We start from the raw sequence: 19288 nt of genomic DNA, 5'->3' as shown, positions 1-19288 counted from the left end.
GTAGTTGAAGATTCAAATCTGTCGTGTAGTTTGTGTAACTTAAAATAGTTGCTCATGTGAGGGCGCTGTTTTGAAACGTCGCGGGCGGCAGTACTATCTAGTAGTACTGAATGACCTAAATGCGTACTGCATCCTCTGCCTCCTGCAGACAATGCCCATGAGGCAGGTTAAGTGGTGAGCTTTGTGAGGATATTAGCATTCCAACTTTGTCCACTGGCGCATGGCATGCCCTCGCTTTGTTTTTATACAAGGGCCTAGCCTCAAGGCAGGTCATGTGGCCATAGCTTCTGCACAGAGTTTGCATGGTTTCATGTTATGCTACATCCATGCAATGATGCGTGTGTGCGTGGGGGGGGGGGCGGGGCAACACAACAGTTGGCGGTTGGGAATTCCTAATAATGACCTTAAGTAGGCTAGTCATGATGGTGTGAAGAATCATGAATGTTTCCTACCTCCATGATCTGATGGTAGAATTGACTTTATTAAGCCTATAGGCATAATGGGCAGGATAGGACATACAACATATGTACATGATGTAGGGCCTTTAAGGTTTGGAAGTTGATGCTGCTACATGCACAGGGAGCATTTTTTTAAGTGCGGTAGATTTGTTGAAGTCCTAAAAGGATGGTCAGGACATCATTGTCCAGAGTGCTACATTCAGCTGTCTTTTAATTCGTAAAAACAAATAAGCCTAACCTATATCTGCATGTATAGGCAGTAGTTTAAAACTTACTTCTGTTGTAGCATCTGCTTGGAACAAAGACCTATTTGTAGGTTTTATTGGGCAGAATAGCATGGATCCATTTCCAAGTGTTTTGTTTTGCCATTGTGGCCTTGGAACACTTGTGTCATTGAATTTTCATATCTGTGTCTTTTCAGGATAAGAGGATTGCTTGACATATCCGCAAAGATCTGCCAGAAAAACAATGTGACCTATTTTCCTAAAATAATGAACTTCATGGCTTCCACTCAAAGTGGCTCTGCATCTCAGATGGATTGCAAAGCAGAGGCAAAAGAAGCTGAGCTGATGAAACTTTCTGGCTCACCTATAGGTTTTATTCAGTCATGCTTCAAGAGTAAGAATGGAACACCCCGCCAACCATCTGTCTGTGCATTTTCAAGAGCCAAGTTGAGAGTATTAAAGGAGGTCTTTCCCAATCCGGAGCATTCCATTCAGGGTTTGGCCGAATTTTCCCATGTTTGGTAAGTCTTCACTGCCATTTGAAAGCAAATTTTTGTTTTAGACAAAACTGTATCATTTAGGTTTTTAATTGCTTTTGACGGTACTAGAGAATTTTTAATAATGGCATTTACACAAGATAATTTTCTGCAGCTGAAACTTTTTCTCAGAAGAAATTTTGCACAACTACAAACTTCTTATCCTATACACTATTGTATGTTGTGCACAACTACAAACTTCTTATCCCATACACTATTGTATGTTGTGCACAACTACAAACTTCTTATCCTATACACTATTGTATGTTGTGCACAACTACAAACTTCTTATCCTATACACTATTGTATGTTGCGCACAACTACAAACTTCTTATCCTATACACTATTGTATGTTGTGCACAACTACAAACTTCTTATCCTATACACTATTGTATGTTGTGCACAACTACAAACTTCTTATCCCATACACTATTGTATGTTGTGCACAACTACAAACTTCTTATCCTATACATTATTGTATGTTGTGCACAACTACAAACTTCTTATCCTATACACTATTGTATGTTGTGCACAACTACAAACTTCTTATCCTATACACTATTGTATGTTGTGCACAACTACAAACTTCTTATCCTATACACTATTGTATGTTGCGCACAACTACAAACTTCTTATCCTATACACTATTGTATGTTGTAAGGGTAATCCTTTTTCTTGCAGGATTTTGTTTATCTTTCACAAGAATGGTGACAGGAAATTCACAAAAGCAAAAGTGAAACCACCTCGTTTGGATGGAGATAAGGTTGGAGTGTTTGCAACTCGTAGTCCACATCGTCCCAATCCTATAGGACTGACCTTAGCCAAACTGGACAGAATTGAAGGTACACAATGTTAATACTCTTATTTATATCATTGCTTATTGTAGTTTGAATTTCAGGGTGTGGCTATATGCAGATGTTCATGAATGATTCATTAATTTGGGCTTCAAGCTGCTATGTAGTGAGCAGAATACATATATCTTCATGGAATTGGTAATTGATTACAGTTCTTCACCCAGTGTATTCTAAGCAGTTAAAACTGGTCCTCACTTCTACACTAGGCCTACAAATATCACAAGTACTACTAAAGAAAAGCCCACCCTTTCCATAAAGTTTTGAGCTTCTCTACAAAATTTGGTGCAGAAACATTTAGAATAACTAGACAATTGGGAATGGATTGTTTTAATAAATAGGATGAAAATTAATTTCACACATGTATTTCTTTACTATTCTAGGTAACACTTTGCATCTATCTGGTGTTGATATCATCGATGGCACGCCAGTTCTTGACATCAAGCCATATGTACCCTCATATGACAATCCTGACAGGATTCATCACCATCAGACACCATCTTTGAACCCATGCCATGTGCTCGATTTCACTGACTTGGGTCCTTCAGATCAAATGCTGAGGGATAACCAAGATACTAGTGATGCAGCATGTTCTGTAAATGAAAAAAAAGTCTCCAGAGAGAACTTAGTGTCAGTGCTAAATCAAAAATCAACTTGCCATCCAAATGATACTTTGTTGAGAAGTCAAAGCAGAGCGACTGAGTCAAAGGTAACCTTAGACAGTCATGCCCAGAGGCATGCTTCTGATTTACAGCATGTGGAGACTGCAGGCGGCTCTTTACTGGGAGAGAGGAGTGATGAATGTTCACAAAGTTCACAGGTCGGAGTTGCTGATTGGATCAACAGTCCACCAATCACATCACTTGAAGTGAGGTTCACTACTCATGCTGAAACAGAACTTGAAAAGTTTAAGAAAGACAGTAGTGGTAGGTATTCAAAGAGTGCCATCTATTCTTATTTGTCGCTTCTCGTTCTCAAAGAAATATCTTTCTAGTTATGAATGATCCTTGTATGATGTAAATTACTCAGAGCTGCTTGAAAGCTTTGTCAAATAATTCCAAGGACAGGATTGAGTATTAAAAGCTGGAGTACGTGACAACGAAAAGGAAAGATGAAGTAATCCCGGGGATAGCAAGATGCGACTTCCCGATTTATGTGCAAGATGTACTGTCTTTATTCTGTATAGATTTCAGTCAACTGAGTTTTATACTCAAGAGTTGATTGTGGTGTGAACTTCAATAAATGTAGAGATCTAAAATGTAATAATTGTTTGTTCTAAAGTGAAATTCAGATTATTGACAAACATTCAATTCCCATTCGTTCATTTTTTGTAAAAAGCTAACTTTCAAAGCTAAATTTATTAAATTATATTTTATATATTGAATGGTAACAGCCTGTGAATTGTTGATTTATACATTGTATTGTGTTTATTGTTTGGTTTTTGCAGATCCAAGTTACTGCCTGGAACTCCTTCTTGACCAGCAAGAAGCAAAGCAAGCCATCTGCAATATTCTAGAAGCTGATCCTAGATCAACATATCGTCGAAATAATTGCAAAGACAGACTGTATTTTTTCACAGTTGACACACTTCATATAACCTGCTGGTTTGGGGTAAATTTTGTTGAAGTGGTGCGTATTCAGCCTGTCAAATTTGCTGATGATTTGTGATTTGCCAAAAGGGAATAGAACAGGAACCATGTCTACAATAGAAAGAACCAGAGAAAGTCATGACTGTATTTTCTAATGACCCTGTATAAATGCAAATTTCCAATTTCAGTTTGTACGGTTGGAATTGGAGACAGCCAAAACAGACCCGAGTCTCAAATTGACGTATAATATTGTGCTAGTCATCCTGATTATGACTAGAGCAGGCTATTTGTAATGTAGAAACCATATTTTATTGAGTAACAGTAGCACTGTATAAGAAGTGCAAGAGTTGGAAAAAGCCCAAAGAATCATTCAGTGGGAGTAGAGAATTGTGAGAAGTGTGAAAGTAGATCACTGTTTGGTATTTCTGTAAACCACTCTGAACATCACTGCATTTTGAGTTGGCTTTTACCCGTTCTTATTTTTCCCTTGAAGTTCTTTAGAGTGTATGTTGGCTGTTACAGAGCTTCAGGTTTCAAATCAATGGCATGTGGCATGAGCTGCCAATGAAGCGAAACTAACCTCATTATGTACTGGGTTTGTATTTGTGCCAATCAAATTAATATTGCATTCTTTGAGATTGGAGTGCACAATTCATAAGGTGTTTATGGTCATAGTCTACGCCATCAAACATCATACATGTTCCAACAATGTATTCTTGCAATCATAATTCTAGGCCTGTTTGCTTTGAATAACGACAATCTGAATCAACATTCATCAGATGGGAACCTTGATACCAGGTACCAACAGACACCAAGGCTGGTGTCTATGTCAGTGTGTCATGGTTCAACTTTCAAGAACAAAGCATTGTTTGGCCTTCACCTACTGCGGGTATCCTGGTTTACTTTCACTTACTTGTTTATGGGAAACATTGGTTTTGGGACAGTGTAATAATAACTCAAACTAGGTGTTTTTCTTGAACCCAGGAATGCACCTGGAATAGGAAACCTGGTTTCCTATATCCGTAGTTGCCTTTTTTTTTGTTTAGTGATGTGAGGTATCTGGATCCTGACAAGAAGGCACAGTAGGTTATGCTATACGATATGCACATTTACATATACCCTTTTTAAGGGATACTCCATTTCTTTCATTTTCAATTGTAATTAATATTTTTAACTTTAACAAAAACACAGTTTTGCTTATAATTGTTTAATTAAACTGATGCGATATTCCATGAGGTGTTCAATTTGATGCATAAACATGTTTATTCAGTATCGTAAAATGTAAGTCAAAGAGTAAAAAAAAAAGAAATTTTTTACTACAAAGCTAAACTTAACATGCAGTAAAGTCATTTGTAAAACTCAGCATTAAGAACAGCCACCAACATTTCAGAAATTCCTTAAAAATTGAAGTACCTGTTGTACAAGTACATGTTAAAAAATAAAGCAATACAATTAAAAAGAACAGATGCAAACATCCCTGCTTTTCTGCCATTTACTGAGAATGAAAAAGTGAAATGAGAGGCATCCAGTTTAACATTTCACAAAGAGAAATCTGTTTTTCTGGCAAAGATTCATTCTACCTGAGATAAATTTTACCACCACTTCAGTCCTGAGTTTCAACTCATCCAAAGATGGATTTATTATTCATTCCCCTTTGGCCATTAGTTTACTCTAAAGTGAATGTGCTGGGTTGTGATCAGTAGATCTCTGTGATAAGTAGATCTCTTGCTCTGCAAGATAGACAGATCGATCTTTTTCGACAATATGCTGATATTTTCACCTTCAGATGATCTGTTATCTAATTCATGGTTGTGGATGAATGGTTTAAAAAAGGGAAGTACAGTGTGTCAGAGATTTCATAGAGGATGAACTGATAGTGGAATGATATCATTCAATTGTGCTAATGGACTGATTGTGCCTAACAAATGGTTTTGGTTAACAGCTTGGTTAACATATAAGTTCAGTCAAGTTCATATTTCTTGAATGAGAATCTAATTCATAGTTTCACAGGTGGAAGACAGATTATATAGCCAGGAAGTTGGCCCCCTTGTGGCTCGCTCCCAGAATCCTTGAATAGGAAAAACAGCGTGCAACAACGTTAATTTTTTTCCATTCTTTTCCTTAAAAAAATCACCTCTGAAAATGGTGTTGTAAAATATTTGTTAGGACATTAATTTATAGGACTGAAAAAATTGCCTGACCTGAGAGAGAAATATCCTGCCAAAATTCGACCTCTCACTTCCGAACATCTAAACTACATGAAGACCAGTGCAGAGTGGTGGTCTTGCAGATGAATAATCTGTGTTTATGAAAGATTCTAATCTAACCATTACCTGACAAGAACGGTGTCAAGTAAACTCGAGTGAATCTAGAATCCAGCGACTGCAGGTAGGTAATCTTTGCAACATTTAACTATCTTGTTTTCCTGCAAGCTTATGAACAGAAAACAAAAGTGTATGAACAAGGAGACCTAAGAACTATATTGTTGGAAGTGAAAGGTCATGAGTGAATTTCGTTTGTGACCCATCTTCAGGTGACTTTTCCAATACATTTCTTGAGGAACATAAAGGTGAAATTCTGACATCAGTGTTTCTTAGGTGGTTTCAGAAATCCCAAAATAGGACTGCGTGAAGATGCCAGAAGCTTTCATGCTGTCTCAGTTAGTTTACGGATGATACGGGTAGCAAGCTTGTACAACACATGCAGAAACTGAACATTACAAACCATCTGATTAAAATTGATCTTTGGGGTTCAGAATCTGTGTCAACAAAATTCTGTTTGTCCAGGAATCCTCTAGATCATCACAACAAATTTTTTATTCTCACTAAAAGTTCACAGTTATCTTCTGCTTCTGCACTGTTTGATTGGAATCATTTTCCACCTGTATTTCGAATGCATCTTGCCTATGACATCTCCCTGCACCATCCTTGTACAGATCGGCTTGCAGTCTTGCATGCCAATGCTTTTGTTGCACAGGGTATGCACAAAGGAGGTTTCCCTGAGGAACAAAAGAACTGCTCAACAAGATGGCTACCACACAACACCTCTATAGCTGAACAGCTGGATAAGGATTCCAAGACTCAATGGTGTCTAACAATAAGAACAACAAAGTATACAAATCATCGAATTTATAAACTGAAGTTAAGTTTGAAGAAAAGTTACGTATAGAATATAAAATATAGTATAAATGCTTAATTATATCTGAGCAGACGTTAATGATTACTGTTCCTTCTTCATGTAATTGTTACTTCAAAACAGCTTCTAGGATGACTTTGTTACATTAGCTCAGGATTGTCTTTTTCAACAGTCAGTACTCATTTCGTGCAAGTCTTGTGTAGGACAGGTAGTTATTACTGATGTCTACAGCATCACAGTTTGGGAATATTCCTGCCCAGAGCACGTGTACATGCCTTGGTATCTTGATGAGAACTTGTTGATCTGCAGTCGAGTTACCCTCTCAGATATGTAGATGGCCTGAACCTTTCGTCTTTCCCCTATGTGGTAAAATTGAAAACAAGAATTGAAAAAAATCACCACTTTCATTTAATAACTGATAAACATTTCAGAATCTGTCTCATTCCTAAATCAGTACTCGAATGGGTTGCTTTTATAGTCGCACAAAGACAGGTATTCATTACTCATACATATACATACCCAAGACGGTTTAACCACTCTTACTTGCTGAGCGCAGATTTTAAACAGTTGATAAAGCACCGACTTATGGGTGTCATTATGATTAGAAGGCCATTTGAAAAACTATAGTAAAGTTGTTGAACAAAATCATTGGAAATTTATGACTTTTTAACTTGTTTTGACTTTCTGATTCAGAAAGTATTCATGAATAGAATAGCATATTCAGCTAGACCTATTGATCAAGGAGAAGGAATGTTGATAATATCCTGAGCTGGAGAACCGGCCACTGACATGTCAATTCTTTTGATATTTTCTTGAATCAGGACTGACATATCCTTTCCATGAAGACTGTTCTCCCTGAAGAAGACTTGTAACATACCAGTTTTGACTTTGGATCCACCAGGAGCTGTCCATTTGGGCTGTTGGCTTGGCAGTAAGTTGTAGGTACAGTCAACATACCGACTTTCTCCTGCCTCAGAGCCTGAGCCTATCACCTCACCAATTGATACTTCCTTCACTGCAAGAGAGAAAAAAGATGCCAGAGGACATCTGCAATAATCAAGGTTGATACAAAGATGGCATTTTTGCATATTTGATGAATGAAACAGCACATTTTTTGCTTTGCTCAACAGTACCAAACTAGTGAAGCTATCACCTGTAACATGTAGGGGTGTTGTAAGAAAGTTACCGCATTTACAACAATGATGGACAGAAGGTGAGATGTAATTAAGACAAGTTCTGTAACCTTTCACTTGAAACAATTACCTGATATCTCAGATATGACTGCAGGTTTCAGATAATCCTGCATGAACCCTCCAATAAGGTCCAATTAAAAGACATAGTGCCTTGTGGAACTCCAAAATGAACCAATTGTGCATCAGATATGACATCCCCAATTTCAGTGACTTGCTTTCTCTGAGAAAGGTAAGCTTAACTAGTCATGTTCCAATCCACTCACGCCCATAGAATCCAGTTTTTTAGTAGGATTGTGTGGTTGGCTGTATCAAAAGCCTTATGCAAGTCAAGAAAAACAGCACCAGTTAACTTTCCTGAATCAATGGCATTTAACAAAAATCAGAAACGTCAATCAATGCAGTGTGTGTTGAATGGAGAGGTCGAAAACCAGACTGCTGTAGAACTATTACAGCAATTATTGTTCACATGAAAATTGGGAAGCTGATTGTAAATAACACATGCAAAGATCTTCATGACAAGTGAAATAACCCAAATTGGTCGATACTGATTATAATCGTGAATAGAGCCACAATCGTCTGGACCCACACAGCTATTCAAGCTTTCTTGGAAAAAATAGGCCAAAGTTTCAGCTAAAATGGAAGCCCCGCCTTTCAGGAAATGGCCGTTAATGCCATCCAGGCCATACCGTAGGCTTTGGCTACAGGAATTATCTGCAACAACCTATTAACTTTAGAAGTAGACACTAGGCTAAGATCAAATATTTGTTCAATAATACTGTGATCATTGTTACTGTCATGAATTCTTTCTACATTTTCCAAACTTGATTTGAACAATTTATCTTGTGATTCACCCACACTAGAAAAAAGTGTATTAAAACGATTAGCCAGGCTACTGTTCTGTTGTATCACTCTCACTGGTAAAGTTTTGCACACATCTGTGACCTGGCAACAAATCCTTACTGGAAAACCACATTGTTTTTAGCATTTTGCGAATTATCTTGGATTTATTTTATGATCGTAATTGTGCTTCAACTCTTTTGCCTATTTTTTTATAGTCTGTTCCGTTGATTAGCGTACCAAAAGTGGAACATGTTCCCTGTTTTATTGGCTGTATGTTTAGTTTTCACGAAGTATTTTCTCGCCTCCAGATAATCGCTATTAATCCACTTAGTTTGGTTGACACAAACTTTCAAGTTCTTCTCTGGACAGTGCATATCACTGACATTTAAAATCATGTTTTTCAAAATATTCCAAGCCATATTGGGACCATTGACGTACCTCAGTTGACCCCAAGGTAAATCAGCAAGATCCTGCCAATAAAGTTCATCATCAAAATTCCGGAATGAGCGGGCTCGAATAAATTTGTGCCACACTGGAATTTTCACAGATTTTGTAACAGCAAAAGTCAGGTGGTGATCACTAGGTTACAACCACATGTTCCGAATACAGAGTAAATATTTGAATTATTTGTTCAAACATGGTCAATACATGATGAGCTGTGCTGAGTTATTCTTGTAGGAACATTGATTAATATTTGGTATTTATTGAACACTTGTTTGAGCTTCATACATTGATTTAATCCAGGAGACAAAAAGTCAACATTAGAGTCACCAAAACATGACATTAATAAACAAACATCTGTAATCCCAGATGTGTGCCTATTAATGGGATAAGATGACCCCCTGCATCCCCGCAAACTGTGACATCCTAACTATTATTCAATGGGATCTGATAACTTTGTACCCCTAACCCAGTGGTATCCCAGATATGTGACTCAATGGGCTAAGATTACCCCTGCTCAGTCTTCCACAACCCAGTGGTACCAAATGTGGGAGTCAACTAGGGGGCTTACAGCTTACCATTATAGCACTGGCTATCTTCCTGACTGGGTAATGCATCACAGCCACCACTGCCTACACCTTGAGGCATCAGCTGTTCTTCTGTCATTTCCCCTTCAAAGGTTTCCAAACACTTCCTTATGGCAAGCTGACACAGTTCACGACATGGTGGCTGAAATGCTTGGCCACAAGGTGGCACAAAAGTTGAACACATGAAAGGTCGGAAAAAGGTACCGCAGCCACTCTCAAATATGATGGACAGACTACTGAAAAGAGTTGCTATGTCACTGGTAGAAAGCCCGATGTTATAGTTCAGCAAGGTTTCCGTGTAATCCAAGCCCACTGCACACTCTGACACAGAGATAGGCACACAAGCTGGAAACAGAAATCAGATTTCAAACAAGTACGTATGTTGAGTGAATGGATAAAGTTTCAATGTGACTAAACCCAATGAGGACACTACTAGCAACCTGACATGTCCTAACCACTGCTGTAAAATGACAGTCATTCATTGTAGTGATATATGTTGCCGATGCACAAGATCTTAGTTCTGGCCCGTTCAAATGTTTAATGGCCTGCCTCAACAATGTTTAAGCTGGAGGAATTTTGGCTTGCACTTCCAACGCCAAACCAAAAAGTAAAACAAAACAATGCAAATTGCACATTTTTCTTCAATGCATGTTCATTTCCTGCCATATGTAACCTTTTGGGTAGTTCTCACTGGATGTCAAATCGCAAAATAAATTAACATTTCCCATTGGCGTTGCACTGTACTGAGCCCCACTGAACCTGCCTCATTTAAAATTTAAGAGAAAAACACTGGTCTATAAATTCCATGTTTCAAACAATGCAAGGCTGACAACTCACAGGTTGTATCAGGGCAATTCATCTCATCAACACCACTGCTGCAGTCACTGACTCCATTACATACTTCAGACAGAGAGATGCACTTGTCTTGTAATGGACATGGAAACTGGTCTGCAGGACAGCTGGCTTCATCTGGAGGAACTATAGAGAGCAAAACCGTGACAAATAAATATGGAGTACAAACCAACACTAGACCCTCAGAACTGCCTAAATACAAAGTGAACACCTGTTCCTCTTCTGGATTTAAGTAGTCTAAATTATGCCCCTGATCTCAGTTTAGAGGTCAAACTTTGATCATATTTAATTGCACCAACTGAATATTAATCTAGTTTCAACGCACCAACACTTTTTGTAGTAAAGTACAATTTTACACATTTTTTTTACAAAGTTTTTAAATCACAGACACAACATGGTGTGCTTAGAATGAAACTGCAAAGTTACAAACAAGACAGGAGTAAAACTTACCAATACCTTCACAGCCCAATTCATCCGTGGCATTAGTACAATCAGGGTTTCCATCACATAAAGCTGACATCGGGATGCATTGATCACTTAAAGGACAGGAGGTGTGGCCCTCTGGACATGGAGACGACTGAAATGTCCCTGTGGAGTCAGAATCAGAAAGTCAATGATACTTCCAGAATTTGAAAAAAGTCTAGTAAACTTCTAATTTGGAGTTTCATTTTTACCTATCCCATCCACTCAGATTCATTTCCCTTTCATTTCTGCCACGATTTTCATCATTATACTCCAAAAACATGCCAAACACTGTCAGGGGTGGAACGACAGGAAAACAAAAATTCAAGGGCCAAAAAAACAAGGAGGACTAAAAAATACCAATATTAGGGTCCATAAAACAGACAAACCTGAGACAAAAAAAGGTTCAGCATTTTTCTAAGAATTTCAGTATCTTTTGGGATGATATATTAGTACTGCTCAGCAAGTTAGCATCGAAATAAAATGCAAGGCTTCATCTGTGGGGAGTACTACATGTACGAAATTTGTGACAGCATTTACTCCAAATAGAGCCACAAGAACACTGGTGCCAAGGACCTACAGAGCACTGGTGCCAAGGACCTACAGAACACTGGTGCTAGGACCTTAAGAACACTGGTGCCAAGGACCCACAGAACACTGGTGCCAAGGACCCACAGAACGCTGGTGCCAAGGACCCACAGAACACTGGTGCTAGGACCTAAAGAACACTGGTGCCAAGGACCTAAAGAACACTGGTGCCAAGGACCTACAGAACACTGGTGCCAAGGACCTACAGAACACTGGTGCCAAGGACCCACAGAACGCCCGTGCCAAGGACCCACAGAACACTGGTGCTAGGACTTAAAGAACACTGGTGCCAAGGACCTAAAGAGCACTGGTGCCAAAGACCCACAGAACGCCGGTGCCAAGGACCAACAGACCACTGGTGCTAGGACCTAAAGAACACTGGTGCCAAGGACCTAAAGAGCACTGGTGCCAAGGACCTACAGAATACTGGTGCCAAGGACCTACAGAACACTGGTGCCAAGGACCTACAGAGCACTGGTGCCAAGGGCCCACACTGGTGCCAAAGACCCACAGAACGCTGGTGCCAAGGACCCACAGAACACTGGTGCTAGGACCTAAAGAACACTGGTGCTAGGACCTAAAGAACACTGGTGCTAGGACCTAAAGAACACTGGTGCCAAGAACCTACCGAACACTGGTGCCAAGGACCAACAGAATACTGGTGCCAAGGACCCACAGAACACTGATGCTATGGACATACAGAACACCAAGGACCTACAGAACACTGGTGCCAAGGACCTACAGAATACTGGTGCCAAGGACCCACAGAACACTGGTGCTATGGACATACAGAACACCAAGGACCTACAGAACACTGGTGCCAAGGACCTACAGAACACTGGTGTCAAGGACCCACAGAACGCTGGTGCCAAGGACCTACGGAATACTGGTGGCAAGGACCCACAGAACACTGGCGCCAAGGGCCTACAAAAAACTGATGCATAGGGCCTATGGAACACGGGTGATAGGACCTTTGGAATGTTGGTGCCTAGGGCCTGTGGAACACGGTGCCTAGGGCCTTAAGAGATGCCAACTTTTCAAAATGAAAAAGTGTAATCCTGTCGCACTTCCAGTTCCGGTTTCCTGACTGACCCTAATTTTTTGGCAAGATCCTTAAATTGCCATCAAAATTTTTTTAAAATCTGTTGTCTTCTCCTGTCAACAACTTTTTTTCAAGTCAAAACACTTGTATTTACCTGACTAGCATTGTGCAAATGTGAACTGTAATTAATTGCTGATTATGTTTTTTATTTTAATCACGTTTGTGGCAATTTTTGGCAACTTTCTTCCCATTCAATCAGCACAAAAAATTGTCAAAAAATCCTCGTCTACTGACCCTATTTAATCGGAAGCAGAGCTATTTCTTCTTGGCCTAACTAATGTGCTTCTCAGTGTCGTAAGATCCAGCGTGGGCAATATTTATCATGTCACAGTTATATGCGTTGCAAAACACGTAAGGTTCTCCATGACAAGACTTTGCAACAAAGGCCCATTTTTGTGGTGTATTCGTCCCTGATCTTCTGCTCATTTGTTGCCACTATGCAAAACAATTCCAGTTGCTCACCAAATATCCAAGAATCAAATCCTCAACAGTCCTCCACTCCAGTCAGCTATAGCAAGATCATGATGCTTGACACACGTGTGTACAATATCAGTACATGTACAATGCATGGACTTACACAGTCACGTTGCATTTGAAGTGCAATCATGCCTATTCGCCAAATGTTCATTATAGCATTAATTGGGGCGAACGGATGATTTAACAACACTGGTTTCTGCCGCTACTCATGCAGCCTGAATGCACCAACTGTGGGATGCCAACAACACGTTTCTGACATGCACATTACAAGGCCGGCTCCGTGCTAGCTTACATAGAGTTACACAACTGTACGGTTTTTTTACCTTCGAGTTGGAAATCGTAAAAATCTTTGTCTGGATTGTACAGTCGTAAATGGACTAAACAAACTGTAAAAATAATGCCTATATAGTACAAGCTGGCATCTCTGAGCCTACAAAACAGTGATGCGTAGGGCCTACAGAACACTGAGGCAGGTCCTTTGGAACACTGTTGCTGAGGTCCTATGGAATACAGATCTGATGGTGCAGTTTTAAACTAAGTTTGATTCACTGCTTTCAAATGAACATTAGAAATCTCACTTACGTTCAAAGAACTGAATTCTGTACAGGATTTGCTATTCGCTTTACATCGTGACATACATGTACAGGAAAATAAAATGAATACTGGACATAACAACTGACCTCCATTGCCACATGTCGCTTCATCCATTCCATCGCTACAGTCAGGGTTACCATTGCACAAGGCAGACGTAGCAATGCACTCACCACTAAAAGGACAAGCGATTTGATCAATAGGGCAACCTGATGGAGGAAGAGGTCCTGTGAATACAAAAAAGGAAAATGTCAATGGAACTCTACTGTGCTGTAATAAAATCACCATTATTTCATTGGTTAAGAAATAAATCTAAAAAACATAAATTTGATTCTGTCAAACAATTACATCCCCAATGACTGTTCTGGAAAGGGGTCTTGTTTTTCTCAATTTGCTTTTCCATGTCAAGAGCTGAAGTTTTTTCTTTCACTTTGAGCATCAACCCCTTACCACAGCCTTCTTCATCAACCAGTCTTGATAATTAAGTTTATTATAAAGTACAAGGCAATCTTCAATAGCAAGAACGTACATTTGCTATTGGTAATTCAATTTGTACAGAGTGTTTCAGTGGTTTATGCTTACTTCCATGTCATATATGTCAAAATAATAATTATAATAACAATTGAAAATTTATAATGTGCCGTTTCCATAACAATGATCAACGGCGCAGCACAGGGATAACTTAAGGAAATAAATGGATATTCAAGTAATGAATGAATGTCACCTGTAAGTACCTCACCTGTAAGTACCTCACCTGTAAGTACCTAAACTGCAGTATTGGGATACGTCTCTCCTGCCAACAGGGAGAATGATTTTACCTTGACCTAACCCTGCTGGCATCGGTGATGTCTCGATCTTTCCTCAGGACAGACACCTCTATCCCTACCAAAGCTAGAAAAAAGCTAACTACCAGACACGGTGACACTAATATTAGGAAACCACAGCTAAAGCAACATTATTACTAATAAACCTACCTAAAGAAAACTTCATCAAAGTTTTTACAAGATTGGTTGACATACGACTGCAATACACAGATGTACAAGCTATTTTATCGACCTTAGCAATACAATTCATTGTATTCTAAGAGAAAAAAATCTAGTCAGTGCTGTGTGCAGGCTGTGTGTTGAAAGGCGCCTGGCATTTTAAATAAAAAAAGACCACCAAGGGAGGTAAGGGTACAAAGGCTTCACATTTCTTTACAGGCGAGAGGAATGCCTATAGAAAGTGGGTCCAGCTAGTACAGTCGGACTAGACCTGGATTATCATATAAGCAGTGCATTTGTGAGTTTGACGGATGTGCAGAATTAAAATTCCTCTAAAGTACCGGGTACATGTACAGCTCTGCACTTTGTATCCAACCCCATCATCCTACCCATCTCCTACTCCGCCCCCTCCCCATCATCCTATCCATCTCCTACTCCACCCCCTCCCCATCATCCTATCCATCTCCTACTCTTCCCCCCCCATCATCCTATCCATCTCCTACTCCACCCCCTCCCCATCATCCTATCCATCTCCTACTCCACCCCCTCCCCATCATCCTATCCATCTCCTACTCCACCCCCTCCCCATCATCCTATCCATTTCCTACTCCCCCCTCCCCATCATCCTATCCATCTCCTACTCCACCCCCTCCCCATCATCCTATCCATCTCCTACTCCGCCCCCTCCCCATCATCCCATCCATTTCCTACTCCCCCCTCCCCATCATCCTATCCATCTCCTACTCCGCCCCCTCCCCATCATCCTACCCATCTCCTACTCCACCCCCTCCCCATCATCCTATCCATCTCCTACTCCACCCCTTCCCCATCATCCTACCCATCTCCTATTCCGCCCCCTCCCCATCATCCCATCCATTTCTTACTCAGCCCCCTCCCCATCATCCTATCCATTTCCTACTCCGCCCCCTTCCCATCATCCTACCCATCTCCTATTCTGCCCCCTCCCCATCATCCTATCCATTTCCTACTCCGCCCCCTCCCCATCATCCTATCCATTCTTACTCAGCCCCCTCCCAATCATCCCATCCATTTCCTACTCCGCCCCTTCCCAATCATCCTATCCATCTCATACTCCGCCCCCTCCCCATCATCCTACCCATCTCCTTTTCTGCCCCCTCCCCATCATCCCATCCATCTCTTACTCAGCCCCCTCCCCATCATCCTATCCATCTCCTACTCCGCCCCCTCCCCATCATCCCATCCATCTCTTACTCAGCCCCCTCCCCATCATCCTATCCATCTCCTACTCCGCCCCTTCCCAATCATCCTATCCATCTCATACTCCGCCCCCTCCCCATCATCCTACCCATCTCCTTTTCTACCCCCTCCCCATCATCCTATCCATCTCCTACTCCGCCCCCTCCCCATCATCCTACCCATCTCCTTTTCTGCCCCCTCCCCATCATCCCATCCATCTCTTACTCAGCCCCCTCCCCATCATCCCATCCATTTCCTACTCTGCCCCCTCCCCATCATCCCATCCATCTCTTACTCAGCCCCCCTCCCCATCATCCCATCCATTACCTACTCCGCCCCCTCCCCATCATCCCATCCATCTCTTACTCAGCCCCCTCCCCATCATCCTATCCATCTCATACTCCACCCCCTTCCCATCATCCTATCCATCTCCTACTCTCCGCCCCCTCCATCATCCTATCCATCTCCTACTCGCCCCCTCCCCATCATCCTATCCATCTCCTACTCCACCCCCTCCCCATCATCCTATCCATCTCATACTCCACCCCCTCCCCATCATCCCATCCATCTCTTACTCAGCCCCCTCCCCATCATCCCATCCATTTCCTACTCTGCCCCCTCCCCATCATCCCATTCATCTCTTACTCAGCCCCCTCCCCATCATCCCATCCATTTCCTACTCCGCCCCCTCCCCATCATCCTATCCATCTCCTACTCCGCCCCCTGCCCATCATTCCCTTCACTTTAATACTCTGGCTGTCCCATCATCCCACTAATCCAGCCCAACCATTACGTCAACCTTATCCAGCATTTCATCCACTTTCTACAAACATGTACCTTGTCCCCATGATCCTCCTCCTACAGGTACCTCTCCCCCCAACAAACATCCTGATCTTTCAACTCAAAACTTCAACATTCAACTTTTATAATTTTTTCATTAAATTCATAAGTTTCTAAGCATTAATGCCAAATGAGACTTCTTAAATACTGATGGAATTCCAAGAAGAAGCAAACAAGCACTCAATGGCACATTTAAACACCTATGGACCTGCAAGGAAAAACTTTAACATTTGAGGGCAGACTACTGGAAGGACGGACAGAAGACAGAAATCGGTATTACATAGGCTCGTACTTGCTCCGCAGCTCGCCGAAAATCAAATAACTTGCACAGTAACATCATCGTGCAAATGCACCATTAAAAAGACAAGTTTTCACTTGACATTTGAAAATGGCAAGACTCTAGATCTGTTTGCTCTTTATGAGCCATGGCAAGGCATTCCAAAATGTAGGAGCAGCCATTACAAATGCCCTATCACCAAGTGTGGGTATTATTTTACCATTAGGACAACTTAACAAAGGGCATTGTTTGCGGACCTGAGCTGAGATCTAGACTACTTCATAATAACTACAAGATCCTGTAAATGTCAGGAAGCAAGATGTGAATGGCTTTGTATGTTTAACAAAATGCTTTTAAAGTTAATCTTGTACAAAATAGGTAACAAGGGAAGGTGATGCAATATCAGAGTTATGTGTTGAAACCTGGGTGTATTCGTAAGAAGTCTAGTTGCAGTATTTTCATTATCTGTGCTGTTGGCAAACCATACAAAAGACAATTACAATAGTCCAGACGGCTGGTCACAAATGTGTGAATTAACACTGAAAGGGAATCGTGAGACAGGAATTTACTGATGCGCTTCATACTGTGAAAGTGGACAAATGCGTCATCATCAAAGATAGTTTTCTGGGGGCAGAACACCCTGAAAGATACAGATTAATCATTAGAAGTCTCTAAAATTTCGCACTGAATTGACTCTTTTGTTACAGTTACGAGTGTAGCGTAGCAGACTAGAAATGGACATTAGACTTGCTAATGTTGACGATAAAGCCATGTATAAACCCAACTAATAAGGTCCAGTATCATACTCAAGGGGAATTGCACTGTAAATAAGCAAAATGCGAATTTGACTTCGATAAATTTTGTCACAAATATTTCTTGATTTCACATTTGTTTTGCACGCACAATTTCATCAGCCAGTAACGCACTGACTAACCTGAATCGTCACAGTTTCCTTCATCTAGTCCATCATCACAGTCTGGGATTCCATCACACAATGCTGACATTGAGACACATTTAGTAGCAGAATCACAAGGAACCTTGTCTTCTGTGCATTCATTAGGAAGGATCTGTGAACAGATTTCCTCTGATTCATCTCGACCATCAGCTATAGACAACAAATATCAACTGTCAGTCCATTACCAGAAAAAATTTTTACAATACAACTGAGGGAACTGCTCACTTTTGTAATAACTAAAAACATGCACACAAATTCACAGCAAAAACGTTTTCGATTTGAAAACAATATTCTAAAACTGAAGAGTAGCATTCATTTCATAAATTGGGAGGTCATCAGAAGGGTTAGCTTGAAAAACATGAAAACATGATGACAGCTTAATGAGAAGTATAACAGGTTGATGAGATATGTGTATGTGATTACCAAATCACCTGATTCCAATATTACCAAATCACCATAATCCGATGTTACCACCGGTATATATGTGTATGTCCCACTGTAACATAACGTTCTGGCATTAGGATATTGTAAAGTTAAATGCTCTGTCATAATGCACATGCACTATAGTACCATGGTACAAGATACTGCAGTACTACAACTCCACAGCACTATGACACTGCAGTACTACGATTCTACAGCACTACGACACTGCAGTACTACAACTCCACACCACTATGACACTGCAGTACTATAATTCTACAGCACTACGACACTGCAGCACTACAACTCCACACCACTATGACACTGCAGTACTACAACTCCACACCACTACGACACTACAGTACTACAACTCCACAGCACTATGACACTGCAGTACTACAATTCTACAGCACTAAGACACTGCAGTACTACAATTCTACAGCACTACGACACTGCAGCACTATAATTCCACAGCACTATGACACTGCAGTAATACAATTCTACAGCACTACGACACTGCAGCACTATAATTCCACAGCACTATGACATTGCAGTACTACAATTCTACAGCACTAAGACACTGCAGCACTACAATTCCACAGCACTACGACACTGCAGCACTATAATTCCACAGCACTATGACACTGCAGTACTACAATTCTACAGCAC

At 40.7% G+C, this 19288-nt stretch overlaps 2 protein-coding genes across 9 annotated transcripts in view; one reads left to right on the top strand and one right to left on the bottom strand.

Moving 5' to 3' along the window:
- The first annotated feature begins 89 nt into the window (after nt 1–89).
- On the top strand, nt 90–5122 carry trmo (tRNA methyltransferase O). 2 transcript variants are annotated; one of them, XM_022245135.2, is made up of 5 exons: nt 90–174; nt 880–1203; nt 1900–2060; nt 2453–2995; nt 3517–5122. In XM_022245135.2, the coding sequence occupies exons 1-5, from the start codon at nt 152–154 to the stop codon at nt 3735–3737; spliced, it is 1272 nt and encodes a 423-aa protein (XP_022100827.2). In that variant the 5' UTR covers nt 90–151; the 3' UTR covers nt 3738–5122. The 2 variants fall into 2 exon arrangements, with proteins under 2 accessions (XP_022100827.2, XP_022100829.2); XM_022245137.2 differs by lacking the exon at nt 90–174 and adding an exon at nt 394–467.
- LOC110984704 (scavenger receptor cysteine-rich domain-containing protein DMBT1-like) overlaps nt 4898–19288 on the bottom strand; it is a 47047-nt gene continuing 32656 nt past the window's right edge. For 6 of the 7 annotated variants that reach the window (XM_087136685.1, XM_087136684.1, XM_087136683.1 and 3 more), the window contains 7 exons: nt 18179–18349; nt 14016–14153; nt 11157–11294; nt 10692–10832; nt 9846–10199; nt 7671–7808; nt 4898–7152 (listed from right to left, as the gene is read on the bottom strand). In XM_087136685.1, the coding sequence (XP_086992811.1) occupies nt 7019–7152; nt 7671–7808; nt 9846–10199; nt 10692–10832; nt 11157–11294; nt 14016–14153; nt 18179–18349 (1214 nt within the window). In that variant the 3' untranslated portion in view covers nt 4898–7018. The remainder of the gene's footprint in view (nt 7153–7670; nt 7809–9845; nt 10200–10691; nt 10833–11156; nt 11295–14015; nt 14154–18178; nt 18350–19288) is intronic. The other variant, XM_087136688.1, reaches the window with a different exon arrangement.

Source organism: Acanthaster planci, linkage group LG05 (genome assembly GCF_054643075.1).
Source record: "Acanthaster planci isolate LZ-2023a linkage group LG05, COTS_SCS, whole genome shotgun sequence".
NCBI lineage: Eukaryota > Metazoa > Echinodermata > Asteroidea > Valvatida > Acanthasteridae > Acanthaster > Acanthaster planci.
Note: the sequence above shows the minus strand (reverse complement) of the source record. Positions and strands in the feature narration are given on the sequence as shown.